Source organism: Ruditapes philippinarum, unplaced genomic scaffold, assembly GCF_026571515.1.
Source record: "Ruditapes philippinarum isolate M1 unplaced genomic scaffold, ASM2657151v2 ctg7771_1_1_1_1, whole genome shotgun sequence".
In the NCBI taxonomy this organism is placed as follows: domain Eukaryota; kingdom Metazoa; phylum Mollusca; class Bivalvia; order Venerida; family Veneridae; genus Ruditapes; species Ruditapes philippinarum.
Window position 1 is genome coordinate 21,157 of NW_026856286.1, and position 22,156 is coordinate 43,312.

Below are 22,156 nucleotides of genomic sequence, written 5' to 3' on the forward strand. Positions count from 1 at the left end.
GGCTTTTATTTGCACAAGCTTGGTAGACACCCATTAGAAGATGTTTCATGCTAAATATCTTAGCTCTAGCTCTTTTGGTTCTTTAAAAGAAGACTTTTTAAGTTTTTACTATATGCATATAGGGAAAATCAATGACTCCCTGGGGTGGGGCCAATTTTGACCCTTTTGACCCCAGGGCTTTTATTTGAACAAACTTGGTAGACACTCACCAGAAGATATTTCATGCCAAAAATCTAAGCTCTAGCTCTTTGGGTTTTTTAGAAGAAGATATTTTAAGTTTTTTCTTTTGGTTGCCATGGCAACCAGAGTTCTTCATGGAATTAAATTCTTTGAACAATTTTCAAAGGTGACCACCAAAGGAACATTCCTGTGAAGTATGGATGAAATTGGCTGAGTGGTTAATGAGGAGATGTCATTTTAAAGTAAAAGTTTACGGACGACGGACGACAAGCGATCACAAAAGCTCACCCTTTGTGACAGGTGAGCTAAAAAATGAATATGTTTTCTTTAATAAATACACAAAATTATGTATACAGCTCTACCATTACTTTTAGTAGTCTGAATCTAGTTTACCTTTCAGACTAAAACCTATTTATGATGAGTATGTTCCTAGCGTACCTTAATGGTTCTGTACACATTTTTATAGCCAAAGCATTACACAGCAACGATATAGATTGATAAGGAACAATATTTACTCAATGTTTATTCACAAAATTTGATGCAAAACAATATGTTTCATACAATATCTAACACTTTATTCTTCAATAATTCTTCTTTAATTCAGGTTACTTAAAGTTTATTTGAAAATCCTCATATATCTATATTATGTCTAAAACTGTGAAGAGGAAATTATGTCAATAAACCACATTAAAAGTTCAAAAGCAATGCATTTAAATAATAAGTGGCTTTGTTTCATAATAATCCTGTACGACATATCTTAGTAACAAGTTATTTCCCTAATTCTCTAGCCTTCACCATCTCCTGACTTCCGTACATGTCTTCCCTTTCTTTAAACTGACCTTGTGTTGGTACATAATACCATCCTGTAAATGAAATAATGAACATTAAATGTATATTAAATATCAATTAATACACTTGGTTTCTATACAAAGTAACAAAGTTGAAAACAGTTTTAACTTATTACGAGTGTCACATGACCGATATAGAGTTTGTGGCCCGGGGCCTAAAAACTCATAATCATAATCGGCCCCCTGAACAACAGAATGTGCAAAAACAGACACAATGACGTCACATATATTAATTATTAAGTCTAACATGCTTTACATCATTCTCGTACAAAACTGGTAGGACTGATGAGCATGGCATAATAAAGGAATGCAAACACGCCATTTGCCATCAAAAAACCAAATGAGACTTATAAAATACTTATATGCCAAATATCTTCAACATAATTTTCTCTTTTCTTTTATTAGCACGTTAGAATAGAAATAGATATTCATTATTCATGCATTGCAGTATAATAATGCACAGTTTATGGTTAAAATTCTTTGTAACTAATCAGGAATACCTATTGGCCTTCGTGATTATATTCCTGCAAATGTGTGACCCCAAAATCAATATATGTACATACTCGAGCAAAGTTCAAGTACTGAACATCCATTCAAAGGTTAACCATGTAAACATAAACAGTGAAAGGCAAGGTCATTTATGTCTCAATATCAATGTAAGTCCCAACAAGAGCACCGCTAGGCGGAGCATTATATGCCCGAAAGTATTTTTTTTTAGTAAGGATGAAGCATTTGTAAGACATGGGAATTAGCTGTTCATCCTATAAAATTTTACAGCTGTAGGTTGATTAATACTAAGTTATTAATAATGACCTAAACCTTTGACCTTGTGACCCCAAAATCAATAGGGGTCTTCTACCCAATATGGACAATAATCCTATGAAGTTTGAATAAACTTAAAGTGGGCCAAATGGAACTTATGTTATGCTCCGAAAACTGTTTTTGGTTTTAAGGTAATTGTGACCTTGACCTTTGACCTAGTGACCCCAAAATCAAAAGGGGTCTTTTGCATAATATGGACAATCATCCTATGAAGTTTGAACATTGTGGGTCAAATGGAACTATGCTCCAGAAACTGTTTCAGTTTTAAGGATATTGTGACCTTGACCCTTGACCTTTTGACCCCAAAATCAATAGGGGTCTTCTACCTAATATGGACAATCATCCTATGAACTTTGAACATTGTGGGCCAAATGGAACTTAAGTTATGCTCCGGAAACTGTTTTCAGTATCAAGGTAATAGTGACCTTGACCTTTGACCTTGTGACCCTAAAATCAATAGGGTCTTCTACCCAATATGGACAATCATCATATAAGGTTTGAACATTATGGGTCTAATGGAACTTCAGTTATGCTCCGGAAACTGTTTTCAGTATCAAGGTAATAGTGACCTTGACCTTTGACCTTATGACTCCAAAATCAATAGGGGTTTTCTACCCAATATGGAAAATCATCCTATGAAGTTTGAACATTGTGGGTCGAATAGAACTCAAGTTATGCTCCGAAAACTGTTTTCAGTTTTAAGGTCATAGTGACCTTGACCTTTGACCTTGTGACCCCAAAATCAATAGGGGTCTTCTACCCAATATGGACAATCATCCTATGAAGTTTGAACATTGTGGGCAAATTGGAACTTAAGTTATGCTCCGGAAACTGTTTTCAGTATCAAGGTAATAGTGACCTTGACCTTTGACTTTGTGACCCCAAAACCAATAGGGGTCTTCAATCATCCTATGAAGTTTGAACATTGTGGGCCAAATGGAACTTAAGTTATGCTCCGGAAACCAAATTGCTAACGGACGGACGGACGGACGCCAGGGGGTATAACATAATATGCCCTTTCGGGCAGATAAAAAGTCCATAATTCAGGAGTTTTCAAGAATAAAACAATTTATTTATAAATAACTTTCTTCCTTTTTTCTTTTCTTTTTTTTCTTCTGGGGGGCCGGGGTATGTGACATTGACACAATAAAGGTCATATCGCGACGTTCCAGCTTTACTGGTGGAGGAAAACCTCAGGTGCCCTTCCGTGCATTATTTCGGGCACGAACGGGCACCTGAGTAGAACCATCGACGTTCTGTAAGCTAGCTAGATAGCTTCCTCGCATGAAAGAATCCAAAGTCCCTGTCGGGATTCGAAACCCACAGCGGTGAGGGGCAAGTGGTTTGACGTCAACAACCTTAACCACTCGGCCACGGAAATAACTAAGCTATAGGTATATTTCTGTGATATTTTTAAGTAAGGGAAGACGCACAATTATGTCAACTTTCTGAGTCATGATACTTGACACATACACAGATGCAGTGTAATTTTGCATTGTTATGTCATGTTTGTCTAGATAATAAACACTTCTTTATTTTTTTTTCTAAAAAGTTAAGGTAAAACTGAAGTGCATACTCTTTGTTTAATAAAGAGCCATAACAGTAGGCCTCATACTTTATTGTTACAGAATGAATTCTATTGTTCTTTTTTGTCCTTGGCTCCCTATCCCTATTCTGTCATGTGGAATGGCAGACGGTGGAAAAATTAGAAGGGAACTAACAACAGACAGTGTTTAATCAGAACTAGAACTCCGCGAGTCAGATGTGTCGCCTTGTGAACAATATAGTTTAGGAGAAATGGCCAGGACAAAAATGAAATATGAAAATCAACAAAGGGCAATAACTCTAAAAGTAATAAGTGCTGAGCAGCAGTTTCTATGCACTGCACTTCTTATCAATAAGATCTATCATTCTATGAAGTTTCAAGTCCATAACTTTTATAATTTATGAGAAATGGCCTGGACATAAATAAAGTATGAAAATTAATAAAGGGTAATAACTCAAAAATAAGAAATGCAGAGTACCGGTTCTTGTACACTGCACTTTTTCTTAAAAAGATCAATCATCCTATGAAGTTTCATGTCTATAGCTTTTATACTTGAGGAGAAATGACCTGGACAGAAAAAAGTATGAAAATTAACAAAGGGCAATAACTCATAAAATAAAAAATGCAGAGTAACGGTTCATGTGCACTGCACTTTTCCTTCATGAGATCTATCATCATATGATGTTTCAAGTCCATAGCTTTTATAGTTGAAGAGGAATGGCCCGGACAGAATTAAAGTATGAAAATTTACAAAGGGCAATAACTCAAAAGTTAGGAAGTGCAGAGTCCGGATTCTTAAACACTGCACTTTTTCTTTATGAGATCTATCATCATATGAAGTTTCAAGTCCATAGCTTTAATACTTTCAGAGAAATGGCCCGGACAAAAATAAAGTATGAAAATTAACAAAGGGAAATAACTCAAAAGTTAGGAAGTGCAGAGTACGGATTCTTGTCCACTGTACTTCTTCTTAATGAGATCTATCACCCTATGATGTTTCAAGTCCATAGCTTTTATAGTTGAAGAGAAATGGCCCGGACAAAAATAAAGTATGAAAATTAACAAAGGGATATAACTCAAAAGTTAGGAAGTGCAGAGTACGGATTCTTGTCCACTGCACTTCTTCTTAATGAGATCTACCACCCTATGATGTTTCAAGTCCATAGCTTTTATAGTTGAAGAGGAATGGCCCGGACAAAATTAAAGTATGAAAATTTACAAAGGGCAATAACTCAAAAAATAAGAAGTGCAGAGTACCTGTCTTTGTGCACTGCACTTCGTGATATTGAAAGGAGCATGCATACTAAGTTTGAAGTCAATCCGACTAATAGTGACTGACTTATGCTCGGGACAAGCTTTTGTTGACGCAGACGCCGACAACGGCACAACCGACGCTGACACCGCCGACGCCGCCAACTAAAGTAACCCCTATATGTCACCTTTTCAAGGCGACACAAAAATCAGTTAAATTAAAATCAGACAATGAAGATAGACAATTACCTTTATTTTCAGGTTTCTCTTTTTGAAGACATCTTACCTCCATTTGCAGTATACTGAATTATACAAAATATATGTATATAAACACATTTTCAATACAATTAAATCTATTTGAATATTCAGACAATATGAAAACAACCTGTCAAAAAGAAGAATATAAAGTTGATGGTTTGACTGTCCTTCATGAATGACTTTATCAAACCAAGCATGAAATTTTCATGTAATTTTTTATAAATGCTTCCGAGGGATCACTGCTTTCCCTGACTTTACATTTATCGTGGATCTTTAGCTGTAGAAAATTTAGTTCCTCTTTTTCAATCCATTGCTCAGGTCAACTGCTCACAAAAAAAGTACATTTGTATAGGCCCCTACAATACAAGGAACAAGTTAAAGATCCTGCATGTTTTGTGATTGATATTGTTACTGTATGTGTACAACACTTAAAAGAAATTATATATGTATACAATTATGCAAATAAAACAATTTTCAAACATCGAAGAAAGTGTAAAATATGTACAGCAAATATTTGTGCACATGATATGTAATCAATAAATTATATGCATTCATTTCTTATTAGAAAATTTGACTTAGAATTTACAGAAAATAAATTTCTAATTTCCTCCCTTCATTTACATGAAAATTTAATGTTAAATTGGTAATATCTTTATTAATACTGCTTATTGGAACTTACTTACAATATTGACAAATCTTATTTTGAGCATCATATTTATGAAATAAAACCATGAAAAAATTGTGTTACAGGATCTTTAACTATAAATCAAAGCAGAATAAAATCTAAATCTTAAACTTATATCACAAAGTTCATATTTGTGTATGAAATAGACTAAGTGCACATGTAAACAGTTCCGTAAGATGTCACTGTTTGCTATACAAAATATTGTATCAAAGCCATTATTGACTCTAGACACATGATTCACTTATCAAAGCCATTATTGACTCTAGACACACGATTCACTTATCAAAGCCAATATTGACTCTAGACACATGATTCACTTATCAAAGCCATTATTGACTCTAGACACATGATTCACTTATCAAAGCCATTATTGACTCTAGACACATGATTCACTCATCAAAGCCAATATTGACTCTAGACACATGATTCACTTATCAAAGCCAATATTGACTCTAGACACATGATTCACTCATCAAAGCCAATATCGACTCTAGATGAATGATTCACTTATCAAAGCCAATATTGAATCCAGACACATGATTCACTTTTCAAAGCAAATATGAATCTAGAAAAATGATTCACATATCAAAGCCAATATTAAATCTAGGCACATGATTGACTCATCAAAGCCAATATTGACTCTTGACACATGATTCACTCATCAAAGCCAATATTGACTCTAGACACATTATTCACTCATCAATGCCAATATTGAATCCAGACAAATGATTCACTCATCAAAGCCAATATCGACTCTAGACACATGATTCACTCATCAAAGCCATATTGAATCCAGACACATGATTCACTTATCAAAGCAAATATGAATCTAGACACATGATTCACATATCAAAGCCAATATTGAATCTAGACACATGATTCACTCATCAAAGCCAATATTGACTCTAGACACGATTCACTCATCAAAGTCAATATTGACGCTAGACACATGATTCACTTATCAAAGCGATTATTGACTGGAGACACATGATTCACGTTTGTTATTTGATTTTCTATCACGCCTAGACAGTAAAGGTCATATGGCGACCTCAGGTGACTTCCATGCATTATTTCCGGCACACACAGTCGCCTGAGTAGAACCATCGATGTTTTAATTCTAAGCTAGTTGGACGCTTCCTCACATTAAACTGACATCACATAAAATTCTTATTACACTAGGTGCTTTGGTCAAATGTGATGAATATATGTACACAACTTACGTAGATTTTCTTTTTTCATCTGCTTTATGAAGATAGTATAAAGTTCTTTCATGTTTCTTCTCAATAGGTTCAACTCCATATTTAGCCAGTAACCTTGTCAGTGGCAGCTGGAAAAATAAATATATATCTTTACCTTTAACCTGTTCAACTGAAATGAACTTACCCTGCTTTGAACTTTTCATTTATACTTGAAGGAATTTCAATATAAAAATACTACAGTCCATAGGAGGAATATGCCACTTACTTCATTTACCTGTAACAGTGGCATATTTACATTACTTTTAATATGAATATTTTATTCTAGTCAAGTGTTATATAAAAAAATACTATATATATTATGTATAATAAAAAGTACATGTATTATCACTAAAATTATTCAAAAAACCCTATGACTGAGGAAAACACTAATTACTGACTATACAATGATTTCAGAAAAAGCGCTTAACAATTTTGGAATTATGTATAACAAGAATTTGTAACAGAAAAAAATATGTAAAACAAGAATTTGTAACAGAAAAATTATGTATAACAAGAATTTGTAACAGAAAAAATATGTATAACAAGAATTTGTAACAGAAAAATTATGTATAACAAGAATTTGTAACAGAGTTACCAACGTCACCCTAAGGGAAATTTTACACTAGCACAAATTTGTGCTATTTCAAAAAAATGAGGTATGGATCTGGACTTTCAGTGCAAAATTGTGATGAATGCTAATAACAAAAATTCATTTAAGAAATATAATGTAATATTTCCTGTGTATGTGTCAAAAGAAATACATTTGTGCAAAATGTGACATAGAGGATATGGTCTGTTACAGGGTACATTTTGTGTCCAGTCATCAATCAAGGTATGTGGTTAATTCACTAATGACCTTTTATTTGCACTGGCCTGTTTTCATACCCTGTCACAGCCTATTTCAGGCATTGACCTCCAAGTGTGACCTTGACCTTGACCTTTGAGGTAGGGGTTAAACATGTCATCTTATAATTGTTAACATTGTGTCAAATTATTCTGAAATCCCTTGATTGATGAACCGCACACAAAATATACCTAAGAACAGACAAGGTTACGATATGGCACTCAAGTGTGATCTTGACATTAAAGGTAGAAGTCTGGCTGTTGCAAATGACATATGCTACCATTATTGTGAACATTTGTGCCTAATAATTTCAAATTCATCAACAATAAAGTAATTATAGACTGCACACAAAATATACCATTTAAAAGACCATGTTAAGGTTTGACCTACAACCTTGGAGGCAGACAACTGGTTTCCCTCATAACACGTCGACTTATTATTGTGAACATTTGTGTGCCAAATAATCATAAAATCCCTTTATCTCTGAATAAGTTATGGACCGGACACAAAATATTCCCTGTTACAGACTATGTTAATCTCCAACTGTGACCTTGACATTTGAGGTAGGTGACTGGTTTTTGCACAAGACACATTGTCTCAATATTGTAATTATTAGTGCAAACAATGTTCAAAAACCATTCATAGAAAAGAAAGTTACGGAACGGACACGACATGTACCCTCAAACAGTCAATGTTGACCTTTGATTACAAAGTGTGACCTTCACCTTGGATGTAGGGATCCGGTTGTTATGCATGATACATTGTCTTATTATAACAAACATCTGTGCCAAGTTATTTCAAATTCCTTTGACAAATGACATAGTTATGGACTGGACACGAGAACATAATGGACGGACACACAGAGCCTATTTCTATATCCCGTTTTTTCTTCCAAAAGGAGGGTACAATTAGCATGATAAGGAGTCACCTTCTAACCATTGTCCCTAGTAAGTTTACTTTTCATTGATCTTCAAACTATATCTACGAAAGAGAAAATTATGGACTTGACAAAAAAGATCTTTTAAAATTTATATCATTTTACAAAACATTTAAAGTGTTAACAAACATTTGAGCTACAAAGGTAGGCTGTGTTTCAGTCTTACGGCCAAAACTGAGACAATTTTGCATTTCAAAAACAAATTGTCCTACCTTATAACTCCTATATTATGACTCTTTTAATTTTCTGAAAAGCAATGCTGGGCATTTACACATTGCAACGAAAAGGGTTTGTCATTGTCTTTCTTAACTTTTCTAAGGTGAATGTATTTATTTATAGTCAATAGTATTTGACTGAAGATAAAAATTGCTATTGAAGTTAGTCCTAAAGTTGGTTTATGCCTTTAAGGACTTATATGTTTAAACTTACTATGAATATATCCAGTGTAACAAAAATCTCAATGCGCAAGTATTTCAAAATCAATCCATGAATTACAAAGTTATGCACAAAACACAAATATATCACAATCATATCATAACGTTTGACGTACAAGTGTGACTTTCACATTTAAGCTGCAGACCTGATTCTTGAAAGCAACAAGTCATCATCATGTGTTGACCATGTGAAAGGATTACCCGAGCTCAAAGGACAATGTCACGCTTGAATTCCAAAGTCATAATATGCTTTTTTTTTCATGAAAGGGTGATGTTCATCATTCTTGGATGAACTCCAGAATATCTTGTCATAAGAAACTAAAAATGTACATGATGACTACATGTCACATGCAAGAATCTGGTGTCAAGGTCACACATGTATTCCAAAGTCAACATTTTTTGAAGCATTGATGGTCATGTCTGTCAACAATACGGTCATTCCTGGATGGACTTTAATAGAAAAATCTGGAAACAAAGTTATCCCTCGGAAGCATTAATCACAACAATATTACAAGAGAGAATTGCAGACACGGTTTGATTGAGTCTGTACATGAGGGAAAATGAATAGGTGCAACATCCCTCACGCCCCCTAGCACCGGCTGGAGCGGTACTCAATTCTCAACACTTAATAGTGCTGGCATCGATGATCCCAAAGGACCAGAAAAATATAACAACACTGAAGTGAAGTACATTGCATGGATGTGTTACACATGATGATGAAATGTTAAGCCCCAGTTAAAAGGTCAAGAACACACATGTTGGTCAAATGTCATGATAGGTGATCTTCTTTGTTATTCATGGATGGACATTGAAATAAATTTGCTGTTTTTAAGATGACATATAATGAACAAAATTAAGTTCAGGAGGTGAAAGGTCAAATTCATATTTGAATGTCCAAAGTCATGATATGGTAATGCATTTACAGTTATGTCCAGTCAATATATTTGTCATTCATTGACATATTTTATATGTTCTGGTTTAAATTTGTTATGAGTACAAGCATGTTTGAAGCTTAAAGATCAATGGTTTAACTAAGACTATAAGGTATAATTTCATAAAAGTACATAAATAGTCATATCTGGTCATTTTGTCCTTCATTAATAGAATTCAAGATAACAAGGCATATTATTGTGACACATTAGGAAAACTTGTCACACACAAACACCAAGTAAACAGCTAGAAATATGAAGATTACAAATGTATATATACTTGGATTTCAAAACATTACACTGTGTCTAGTCATACTTTGTCATTAATTCATTGATGATTATTGAAATAATTGGGCACATTGAGAATATGAGAAATTATTTGTTAATATTTCTATATTCTTGTAACACTCTTTTATAGCAATCATGTCTTTGTTGAAAGTCAAAAGATATGGTTCTTCTTCTAGGCCCTACTTATTTAATTTTTCAAGCAAACAGTAGGAGTAGCTGAAGGCAGTTTTGGAAGAAAAATAGAAACAAGAAATGTGTCATCACGCCACGAATGCCCACACATGCAGCCAAAATTTCAGATGTTATAATATTTAGTTCCAAATTTGTTTGCACAAATTATGTTTTCATTTTAAGTTCAAAGCCCTTAAAACTAGTCAATGTTAACACAAACCATTTTATACAAAGTTCAAGGCACTGAAACTATTCATTGTTAACCTTTTGTAATTTGCATATCGCATATTTGTAGCCATAATAACGGCTACATTCATTCAACAAAAGTATGAGTGCTGAAACCGAAAATTCAAAATGTTTCCAACATTCAAGAAAGATAACTTTGTCTAAAATCATTGAACCACGACCAAATTCAAACTTAACTGTTTAAGATGTATCTATATGTCAAATTTGGGTTGAATGTGTACAACCATTGGAGAGATAATGAACGGAAACTTAAAATTTCTTCATTTTTTTCAAAGTTCAAGAGGATAAATACCCTAGAGGAGATAATGAACCAAATTGAAACTTGACCTTTGCATTCCTTTAACAGATCCATTTGTCAAATTTGAGTTGAATGTGTATTACCATTTGGGAGATAATGAACAGAAACTGAAAATTTCATATTATTTTCAAAGTAAAGGGGCATAACTCTGCCAAAAATCATCGAACAATGACCAAATTTGAGCTTGACTTGTGCATTCTTTTGACGTATCCATATGTCAAGTTTGAGTTGAATGTGTAATACTGTTGGGGATATAATGAACGGAAACTGAAAATTTCATATTATTTTCTAAGTAAAAGGGGCATAACTCTGTCAAAAATTATTTAACCATAACCAAATTCGAATTTGACCTGTATCTTTTTATGACATATTCATATATCAAGTTTAAGTTGAATGTGTAATACCGTTGGGGAGATAATGTATGAAAACCTAAAATTGCACATTATTTTCAAAGTAAAAGGGGCATAACTCCGGCATAATAAAAAGTTAGAAGGTAATAAACAAGAGCGATCAGTAATCACATGTGTCGCCTCATGATGGCCAATTTCATGTTGGGACAAGTTTTGTGACAGACAGACGGACAATGCACAACTAGACTTGGTACTGATCATTCCTGTAAAGTTTGGATAAAATTGCAGTAGTTTATGAGGAGTAGTCCGGACAAGCTTTTGTGTATCTGGCAACACAAAGAAAAAAACACCTTTTTATCAAAGGGCCATAACTCGGCCAAAAATCATTCAACCGGAAAACCCGTGCAATATGCGCAAGGACTTGAGCTACAGATCAATCCTGTAAAGTTTCATTGAAATTGCATTAGTGGTATAAGAGAAGTACCGGACTTGGTACTGATCATTCCTGTAAAGTTTGGATGAAATTGCACCAGTAGTTTATGAGCAGTAGTCCGGACAAGCTTTTGTGTATCTGGCAACACACAGAAAAAAACAACTTTTTGTCAAAGGGCCAGATCAATCCTGTAAAGTTTCATTGAAATTGCATTAGTGGTATAAGAGAAGTAGTCCGGACAAACTTTAAAATTAAAAACTATTAAAGGGCCATAACTCTGACAAAAATCATTGAACCGGTAAATGCTGACAATATGCACAACTAGACTTGGTACTGATCATTCCTGTAAAGTTTGGATGAAATTGCACCAGTAGTTTATGAGCAGTAGTCTGGACAAGTTTTGTGACGGACGGACGGACAGACAGACGGACAGACAGACGACGGAGAAGTGATCCCTATATGTCGCCACTACTCCGTAGAGGCGACACAAAAAGTAGAAATGGTTTCAGACGGACAAATGAAAAGACAAAAACAAAGGGTAAACCTGTTGGGAACTGAAAACTTAAAATTCTGGCATCACACCTATCCTGCCACCCCTACTATCATAATTGTATGTTTTTTTTATAAACTAACCTGTTATTCCTCATGATTAATGGTATCTTCTTGACAAGCACCCTGAACTGGATTTTCAACTGTCGTAAATAATTAGTCTGTCAAACTCTGTCTATATGAAAATAAAACAAAAACATTGAAGTGATAATATTTGCCACCTAAATTCTCATAAATTTTAAACTTTAACAAGAGGGCCATGATGGCCCTGAAGTCACTCACCTGTATATAGGCCCCACAGAGCGGGGCCAGTTTAAACCCCAGGGCTTTTATTTGAACAAACTTAGTAGACAACCATTAGAAGATGTTTCATGCTAAACATCTAAGGGTTTTTTTCAAAGAAGATTTTTTAAGTTTTTTTCTTTACACATATATTTAAAAACAATGACACCCATGGGGAGGGCCAGTTTTGACCCCAGGGCTTTTATTTGAACAATCTTTGTAGACATTACTACAAGATGTTTTCATGCTTAATATCTAAACTCTAGCTACTAAGTATTCTGTTTTTTTCTAAGAAGATTTTTAAGTTTTTGCTATACACATATCAGGAAAATCAATGTCCCCCGGGGCGGGGCCAATTTTGACCCCAGGGCTCTTATTTGAACAAACTTGGTAGACATCCATTAGAACATGTTTCATGCTAAATATCTTAGCTCTAGCTCTTTGGGTTCTTTAAAAGAAGATTTTTAAGTTTTTACTATATTCATAATTTCATATGGGGAAAATCAATGACCCCCTGGGGCGGGGCCAATTTTGACCCCAGTGCTCTTATTTGAACAAACTTGGTAGAAATCCATTAGAACATGTTTCATGCTAAATATCTTAGCTCTAGCTCTTGGGTTCTTTAAAAGAAGATTTTTAAGTTTTTACTATATTCATATAGGGAAAATCAATGACCCCCTGGGGCGGGGCCAATTTTGACCCCAGGGCTCTTATTTGAACAAACTTAGTAGACATCCATTAGAACATGTTTCATGCTAAATATCTTAGCTCTAGCTCTTTGGGTTCTTTAAGAGAAGATTTTTAAGTTTTTACTATATTCATATAGGGAAAATCAATGACCCCCTGGGGCGGGGCCAATTATGACCCCAGGGCTCTTATTTGAACAAACTTGGTAGACATCCATTAGAACATGTTTCACGCTAAATATCTAAGCTCTAGCTCTTTGGGTTCTTTAAAAGAAGATTTTTAAGTTTTTACTATATGCATATAGGAAAAATCAATGACCCCCTGGGGCGAAATTTTGACCCCATGGCTTTTATTTGAGCAAACTTGGTAGACACCCATTAGAAGATGTTTTATGCTAAATATTTTAGCTCTAGCTCTGAGGGTATTTAAAAGAAGATTTTTTAAGTTTTTACTATATTAATTACATATAGGGAAAATCAATGACCCCCTGGGGCAGGGCCAATTTTAACCCCAGGGCTTTTATTTGAACAAAATTGGTAGACACTCGCTAGAAGATGTTTCATGCCAAATATCTAAGCTCTAGCTCTTTGGGTTTTTTAGAAGAAGATATTTAAAGTTTTTTTCTTTTGGTTTCCATGGCAACCAGAGTTCTGCATGGAATTAAATTCTTTGAACAATTTTCAAAGGTGACCACCAACGGAACATTCCTTTGAAGTTTGGATGAAATTGGCTTAGTGGTTTATGAGGAGATGTCATTTAAAGTAAAAGTTTACAGACGCCGGACGGACGGACACCGGACGAAAAGCGATCACAAAAGCTCACCCTGTCACAATGTGACAGGTGAGCTTAAAATGTTTCAGTTAACCATTTACTTACTGAAAAGGTGTTTGAATTTGGAAAAGTCCACTCTATTTTAAAGGGATGAAAATACAAATATTGAGCTACCAACAGTATAGTGATTAAAATATAGAGGAAGAGCATATTCTAGTTTTTTTATTTTCATCAAACAGTATGAATCATTTCACCAGTGGTGGTAGCCACAAGTAAAATGTGGCAATTTTCATACCACAAGAAAAAAAAAATCTGTATTTATATAAAAATTTGAATTTTTTGTTTAGTACTTTTTTATCTTACAATTCAAAAGAATTCCACTTTCATTTTGTGTACTGGCTGAATGTAGAAAAAAGTAGTCTGGCAAGATACCGATGAAAATTTGAAAAATATTTACCACTGCATATTATTTCCTCAATATTTCATTTAAAAGTATATTATCAGATTTATATGTATAAGATAAACAAAGTAATTACATGGTCCAGTTTCACCATATGTCATATGAACCTATAGTATTGACAGACTTGTTCAAGAATAAATCTATCTCATTCTGGTGATTTCTTAACTGAAAATAAAACAAAATGAGAAACAAGAGGGCCATGATGGCCCTGAGGTCGCTCACCTGTATTTAGGCCCCCGGAGCGGGGCTAGTTTAAACCCCAGGGCTTTTATTTGAACAAACTTGGAAGACACTCATTAGAAGATGTTTAATGATGTTAAGTTTTTACTAGACACATATAATGAAAAACAATGACCTCCCCCCCAGGGCCAATTTTAAACCAAGGGCTTTTATTTGAACAAACTTGGTAGACACCCACAAAAAGATGTTTCCTGCAATCTAACCTCTAGCTCATTGGGATTTTTAAAAGAAGATTTTTTTAAGTTTTTGCTATACACATATAGTTAAAAACAATGACACCTCTGGGGCGGGGCCAGTTTTAGCCACAGGGCTGTTATTTAAACAAACTTTGTAGACACTTACTAGAAGTTTCATGCTTAATATCTAAACTCTAGCTATTGTTTTTTCAAAGAAGATTTTAAGTTTTTGCCATACACATATAAGGAAAATCAATGACCCCCAGGGCGGGGCCAATTTTGACCCCAGGGCTTTTATTTTAACAAACTTTGTAGACACTCACTAGAAGATGTTTCATGCTTAATATCTAAACTCTAGCTATTTGGGTTTTTTTCAAAGAAGATTTTTTAAGTTTTTGCTATACACATATAAGGAAAATCAATGAGCCCCGGGGCGGGGCCAATTTTGACCCCAGGGCTTTTACTTGAACAAACTTTGTAGACACCCATTAGCACACGTTTAATGCTAAATATCTTAGCTCTAGCTCTTTGGGTTCTTTAAAGAAGAATTTTTAAGTTTTTACTATATATGCATATAGGGAAAATGAATGACCCCCTGGGGCGGGGCCAATTTTGACCCCAGGGCTTTTATTTGAACAAACTTGGTAGACACTTATTAGAAGATGTTTCATGCCAAATATCTAAGCTCTAGAAGATATTTAAAGTTTTTTCTTTCGGTTGCCATGGCAACCAGAGTTCTGCATGGAATTAAATTCTTTGAACAATTTTTAAAGGTGACCACCAAAGGAACATTCCTGTGAAGTTTGGATGAAATTGGGTTAGTGGTTTATGAGGAGATGTCATTTGAAGCAAAAGTTTACGGACGGACGCCGGACGCCGGACGAAAAGCGATCACAAAAGCTCACCCTGTCACTTTGTGACAGGTGAGCTAAAAAGTAATGTAACTAGTTCATACAGTAGATAAATAAATTAAAGAGAAATTACTCAATATGTTTGCATTATCCTCTAGATTACACACCTAGTTTACACATGTACTTACTGACTGTACATAAAATAAGTCTTAAAATTAGTATTAAGACTTTTCAAAGAGACATCAAGATATTTTTTGAATGCGGGATGTCTTTTTCGCAACAACAGTTTGGCAGTAGGAAAACAAGTTAGTTAAACAGGTCAAAACGTTCATGCTTAATTATTTAGGCTCACATATTATATACAAAATAGAAATGTGTCCATAGGACACAAGTGCCCCCACACTCCACGGATTTGTCAACCTTATGTCTCTAGGTCAATTTTCTTTTTCTACATGCGCCCAAGTTGACAAATAGATATATTTTATTAAGTAAAGGGCAAATACTACTTGTACTGAATAAAGCCATAAGAAATCCCCAAGGTGCATAAGTACCCATGCTGACCAACATTCTTGTAAACTTTTAGGCCTACAGGTCATAAACCTTTTGAATTATGTGCAACACAGTGAAGTTAAATATTGTAAATTTTTACTAAGTCAAGGGCAATAACTCTAAAAATACTAAAAATATCCATATGAAAATACCCAGGTGCACATCATCAGATGCTGATCAACATTCCTGTAAGGTTTTATGACTCTAAGTCAACTATTTTTTTTTGAGTTACATGCGACACAAGTTGAAAATTGGTATTTTTTACTAAGTAAAGGGCAATAACTCTAAAAATACTAAAAATATCCACACAAAAATACCCAGGTGCACAACTACAAATGCTAAGCACTATTCTTGTAAGGTTTTATGACTGTAGGTCAACTATTTTTTGAGTTACATGTGACACAAGTTGAAAATTGCAAAATTTTACTTAGTCAAGGGCAATAACTCTACAATACCAAAAATATCCCCACATAAATACACAGGTGCACAACTACACATGCTGAACAACATTATTGTAAGGTTTCATGACTGTAGGTCAACTATTTTTTTTGAGTTTAATAATTTGCGACACAAGTTGAAAATTGAAAATTTTTACCAAGTCAAAGGCAATTACTCTAAAATACTAAAATTATCCACACAAAAATACCCATGTGCACAACTACAAATGCTGATCAACATTCTTGTTAGGTTTCATGACTCTAGGTCAAATACTTTTTTAGTTATGTGCGACACAAGTTAAAAATTGGAAATTTTTACTAAGTCAAGGGCAATAACTCTACAAATACTAAAAATATCCACATGCAAATACCCAGGTGCACAACTACACATGCTAAGCAACATTCTTGTACGGTTTCATGACTCTAGGTCAAATATTTTTTTAGAAACGTGCGACACTAGTTGAAAATTGGAAATTTTTACTAAGTCAAGGGCAATAACTCTAAAAATACTATATATATCCACATGGAAATACCCAGGTGCACAACTACACATGCTGATCAACATTTCTGTAAGGTTTCATGACTCTAAGTCAATTACTTTTTGAGCTACGTGCCACACAAAAAGGGAACGGACGGACGAAAGAGGGACGGAAGGATGGATGGACGGACGGACGGACAAGGGTAAAAGTAAATGCCCCCCACCCCCTATAGTGGGGGCACAATAAACCAGGGCTACAATATAAAGATATAAAAAGTAACTTAAAATCTTTTTTATATTAGATGGTTAATGCACCAATACCTTAAAACGTAATGATCAAGGTTAAAGTTTGCAGACTGGAATGCCACCATGACTGTAACGATACCTCTATTTTTTTCTTTTGGAAAAAAGTTGAGCTAAAAATGGAATTAATAAGAAATACAAGTTTATCTAGTATAATATATGTTCACTCACAGATGAATGAATAAAGAAATCAATTTTCTGTTTAGGATAATCTAATGCTGCAATCTTCTGTAAGGCTTCTCTAAGAAATGGTGTTGGATGCTCCACAAACACTCCCAATACAATAGATGGATAATCCTCTTCCTTTAAACAAATAGTCACAAAATATTATATTTAAAAGTTACATTTTTCTATATATCACTCTAATAACATTTTTTTCCCTATTGATCACTGTGGTTGCATTTTATCTATATATCACTTTAATGACATTTTTCTTTTTATCACTGGTTGCATTTTTTCTATAAATCACTTTAATTACATTTTCTTTTTGTCACTCTGGTCACATTTTTCTATATACATGTATATCACTTTAATTACATTTTCTTTTCATCAATCTGGTAACATTTCTCTATATAACACTTTAATTACATTTTTGTATTATCATACTAGTTAAAGTTACAGTACAACAGTTTGTTGGACTAACCCTATAGAGAGCCCTGTATAACTATTTTAAATCAGAAATTTGAATTTGCAAAAGTAATTATAAATAGCTGTCATTATTTATTCATTATACAGACACTGCTAACATTCATTTTGCTACCTATACAACAAATAATTTCACATAACCATTATATACAACATATATTACCCCTACAGAATGAAAGAATTTCTTCATTTCTGAAGCTAAATGTGGAGTTAAAAAATCATCTTGTCACCTCTTGGTTAAGAACTACTATAATTCTGACATCACACCTATCCTGCCACCCCTACTATTATAATAGTATGATAAATTATAAACTTACCAGCAATCCCTCAAGATTAATGGTATCTTCCTGACATGCAATACATCCTGAACTTGATGTCCAACTGTCCGCTAAATAATTAGCAAGTCTGTTAAACTCTGGCTATATGAAGGAAAAAACATTGAATTAATAATGTTTGCCTCCTAAATTCTCATAAAATATGAAACCTTAAAAATGTTGATGATATCTTGATGTACAACTATGTCATACATTTATAACAAGAGCTGTCAGTGGACAGCAATGCTTGAAATGTCACAAGGGTGTTTCATTGAGTAAATTGCTTACCTAATGCTATATGAATACATTAAATTATCCCAAAAGCATACAAAGGGTTGTTAATAGAATGTTTCATCAAGTAAATCACTGTTTGATAATTGAGAATGCATAAAATTGTCACAAAAAGAATTGTGTGAAGTTTCAATCCATTTCATTCAGTAGTTATTGAGATACTAGCTTCCACACAAAAACTTAAACAAGAATTTATAAGTCAGAAAAAGGGGCAATAATATGCAAAAAGCAAATCAGAGTTATGGAACTTATGTCAATCATGAAAGATAATCACAGAGAACAAGTGTGTGAAGTTTCAATCCATTTCATTCAATAGTTCTGAAAATACTAGCTAACACATAAAAACTTAACCATAGCGATGCTTACGGTGACGAATAGGCTCAATTTGTTTTGCAAATAGTCTTAATAGCTCGAATTCGCTCGAATGTTTTTGCAAATAGACAAGCTTAAAATGTAAGCTAATAGGGTCAATGACCTACCCGGTAAAGTTTAAAGAAACATCTTGATCATTATTTTATTATTGGGTTGGGTTTTATGTCGCACCAATACTGTAAAATCATATGGCAACTTTCCAGCTTTACTGACAGAGTAAAACATCGGATGCGATTTCAGCAATTATTTCAGGCACAAACAGGCACTTGAGTACAGATTAAAAATCAGTATGTATTTTTTTAATTCATAACAGGGTTTTAATTCAATAATTGTCAATGGAGGAGTTAGGGATCTTGAAAAACAACAAACAATAACATTCAAATGGAAGAATCGCAACATAATCTGTAGTTAAAGAGAAATGAGTTTGTACATAATCTTTGAGTAACTTTTATTTCAACCGGAGTTAAGAAAAACCCTCCCAATTTCCACTTAGTTAAACTAGAAACGTCAATAACTTCACTGGCATGTAAACATTCTTTAGTTTCAAGTTATCCATTTTTTATACTCTTTTAATTCCAAACTCATATACCAATACATTCCCAACATTACAATTTATAAAGCATACAGAGTTCACCAATCAGATTTTTGATCTCTCGGCTGTATCCCTACATACTTCTCCCTACATAGAGAACCAGAAATTTAATAATTCTATCAAATCAGTATAAATACAAACCTTAATTGGTCCATTTCCATGAATAACAATTGGAACGGTGCCTGTTTTAACATTGTAGAGAAAACTGTGCTGCCCTTTATACTTTAACATGACATCATCTATAAAAATCATCAAAAATAATTTTAGAAAAATTTTGAACAATAATGAGAATGTTTACATTGCTTACAAGATACTGTAATATGATTGGGCAGTACAACTCCGTACATCACAGCACACCACAGCACTGTGAGTTTTGAATAGCACTTCAATACACAGCAATGTAATTTAAATTACATATTATTTGTATATGAATTGTACTGAATTTCAAATAAAAATCCATGTTTTAAACTTACAATTTCAAATCAAAAGCCATGAAATATAAAATAATGCCCATGTTCTATACTGTGACATAGGCAAGTTAAAATGCCAGTAACATTTTATTTGTTACAGGTAAATCATCTAGTGAAAAATTTTCTATAAAAATTTCAGTTAAAGCTACATTAAATAAATACGTAAATATATTTTGCCGTCAGCCTAAAAACCAAGCATTCTACAGTTTCATTAACCTTTTTAACAGCATTGTTGAAAATCTCATCAAATATTGTTCATAAATTAGGAATTTAAACGGAAAACCCCACGGTAACACTAAAATCCGTATACAAATTTTAACATGCAAATGAAGACTATAATCAGCTCGTGTATGCGCTATGTCACAGTTTTATAGTCGCTATCCGGAACACAGCAATTATGTATAGGTTAAAGTTTATATGTATGTATTTACAAAAATAAATTGGTCAGGCACGGCACAGCCGCGCGGCCAATTTATTTTTGTAAATACGTACTAAATAATTTTAACCTGCTTAGTGTTTTTAATTATTTTTATAAACAGTCGATTTTCTAGACTGGATTTACCAAAGCAATGTGTTACGATTTATTTGAAATACTGCAATCCTATTGGACAAAAATAATTTCAAACACTAAGATATTTTCTTTTGCAAACACACTTTAACCGTTTTAGCTTCACGGAAATTTATTAAATGTAGTTTTAAAGACTAGGTGTTACAAACATAATACATGTATATATTACCAAGAGCTCCATGTAGGTTCATAAATATTTCTGATCTTTTATCCAATTTTATATTCCACTTCTCCTGAAATTGTATGTATAAATAAGTACCTTCTTAAGTTCTTATACCAATCAATGGTTTGTAGAAGAGAAAAAAATACATTGATTTAGACAAATGCACATTTTCTACGTACTGACAACAATGAAAACTTAATGCAACAATACATATAATACGTCATATGTTGATTTTCCAGCTTTACTGGTGGAGGAAAACATTAGTTGCCCCTCTGTGCATTATATCAGGCAAGAGTGGGCACCTAGCCTAAGTAGAACCACTGACGTTCTGTAAGCTAGCTGATAGCTTCCTCAAATGATAAATAAAAAATTCCCGGAGTGATCCAAAATCACAGCAGTGACATGCAAGTTCTTAGAGGTGAACGACCTTAACAACTTGGCCATGGACTATTTTGTCACTATGCACACAAACACAAAAAAAAATAATTGGTGTTTATTTCCCACTGAATATCACTATTCTTTTTATTTGTAAACTCTCTCCAATAGAATTGATAAACACAGGTAACTTGCAAAGAACTGACTTACAGTTACCAATATATGACAAGATACCAAAATAACTCTGTCTTTCATGTATTTTTTGTTTTGGGTTTTATGTCACATCGACAAAGTATAGGTCCTATTGGGACGTTCCAGCTTTACTGGTGGAGGAAGACCTCAGGCGCCCCTCCGTGCATTATTTCAGGCACGAATGGGCACCTGACTTTCATGTAATACCTCTCCCCTACAGAATCTACAAAACAATGGAAGCTTTAATTAAAACATAAATTTTACTGTTGTTATCATTATACAGTGGTAATGTTTTGTACATAGATATGAATCATACCTGGAGAGATTTGTCTAGAAATATTTTAGTGTAATATAACTGGTCATCATCGTTATCTGCTACTGCATTGTGGGAAATAATTTCATACACGTCCTTAGCATACCCAATAAATCCTGAAATAAACAAAAACATTTTTATTATTATACTTATGCTGTAAACAATGTGCACATAATTTAAGATATATAACTGAACTACAGTCGAACTTTGTTCACTCAGAGGTCCTGTGCAAATTCAAGGTCATTTATAAGTGAAGGTCAATGTCGGTCTGGTTATTTTTAAGGGTTATCCTTGAAGATTATTATGTTCAAGTTTCAAGA

At 33.8% G+C, this 22,156-nt stretch overlaps 1 protein-coding gene across 1 annotated transcript; it reads right to left on the reverse strand.

Annotated features, from left to right (window-relative positions):
* Window positions 1–688: 688 nt before the first annotated feature.
* Window positions 689–21,971, reverse strand: LOC132746088 (procollagen-lysine,2-oxoglutarate 5-dioxygenase 1-like). The gene is made up of 9 exons (XM_060735160.1): window positions 21,840–21,971; window positions 20,963–21,026; window positions 19,897–19,994; window positions 18,504–18,605; window positions 17,713–17,844; window positions 12,392–12,482; window positions 6,811–6,917; window positions 4,897–4,949; window positions 689–1,043 (listed from the first exon to the last, which is right to left on the reverse strand). Exons 1-6 carry the CDS (start codon window positions 21,969–21,971, stop codon window positions 12,447–12,449), a joined length of 564 nt encoding a protein of 187 aa, XP_060591143.1. The 3' UTR covers window positions 689–1,043; window positions 4,897–4,949; window positions 6,811–6,917; window positions 12,392–12,446.
* Between the last annotated feature and the right edge of the window lie 185 nt (window positions 21,972–22,156).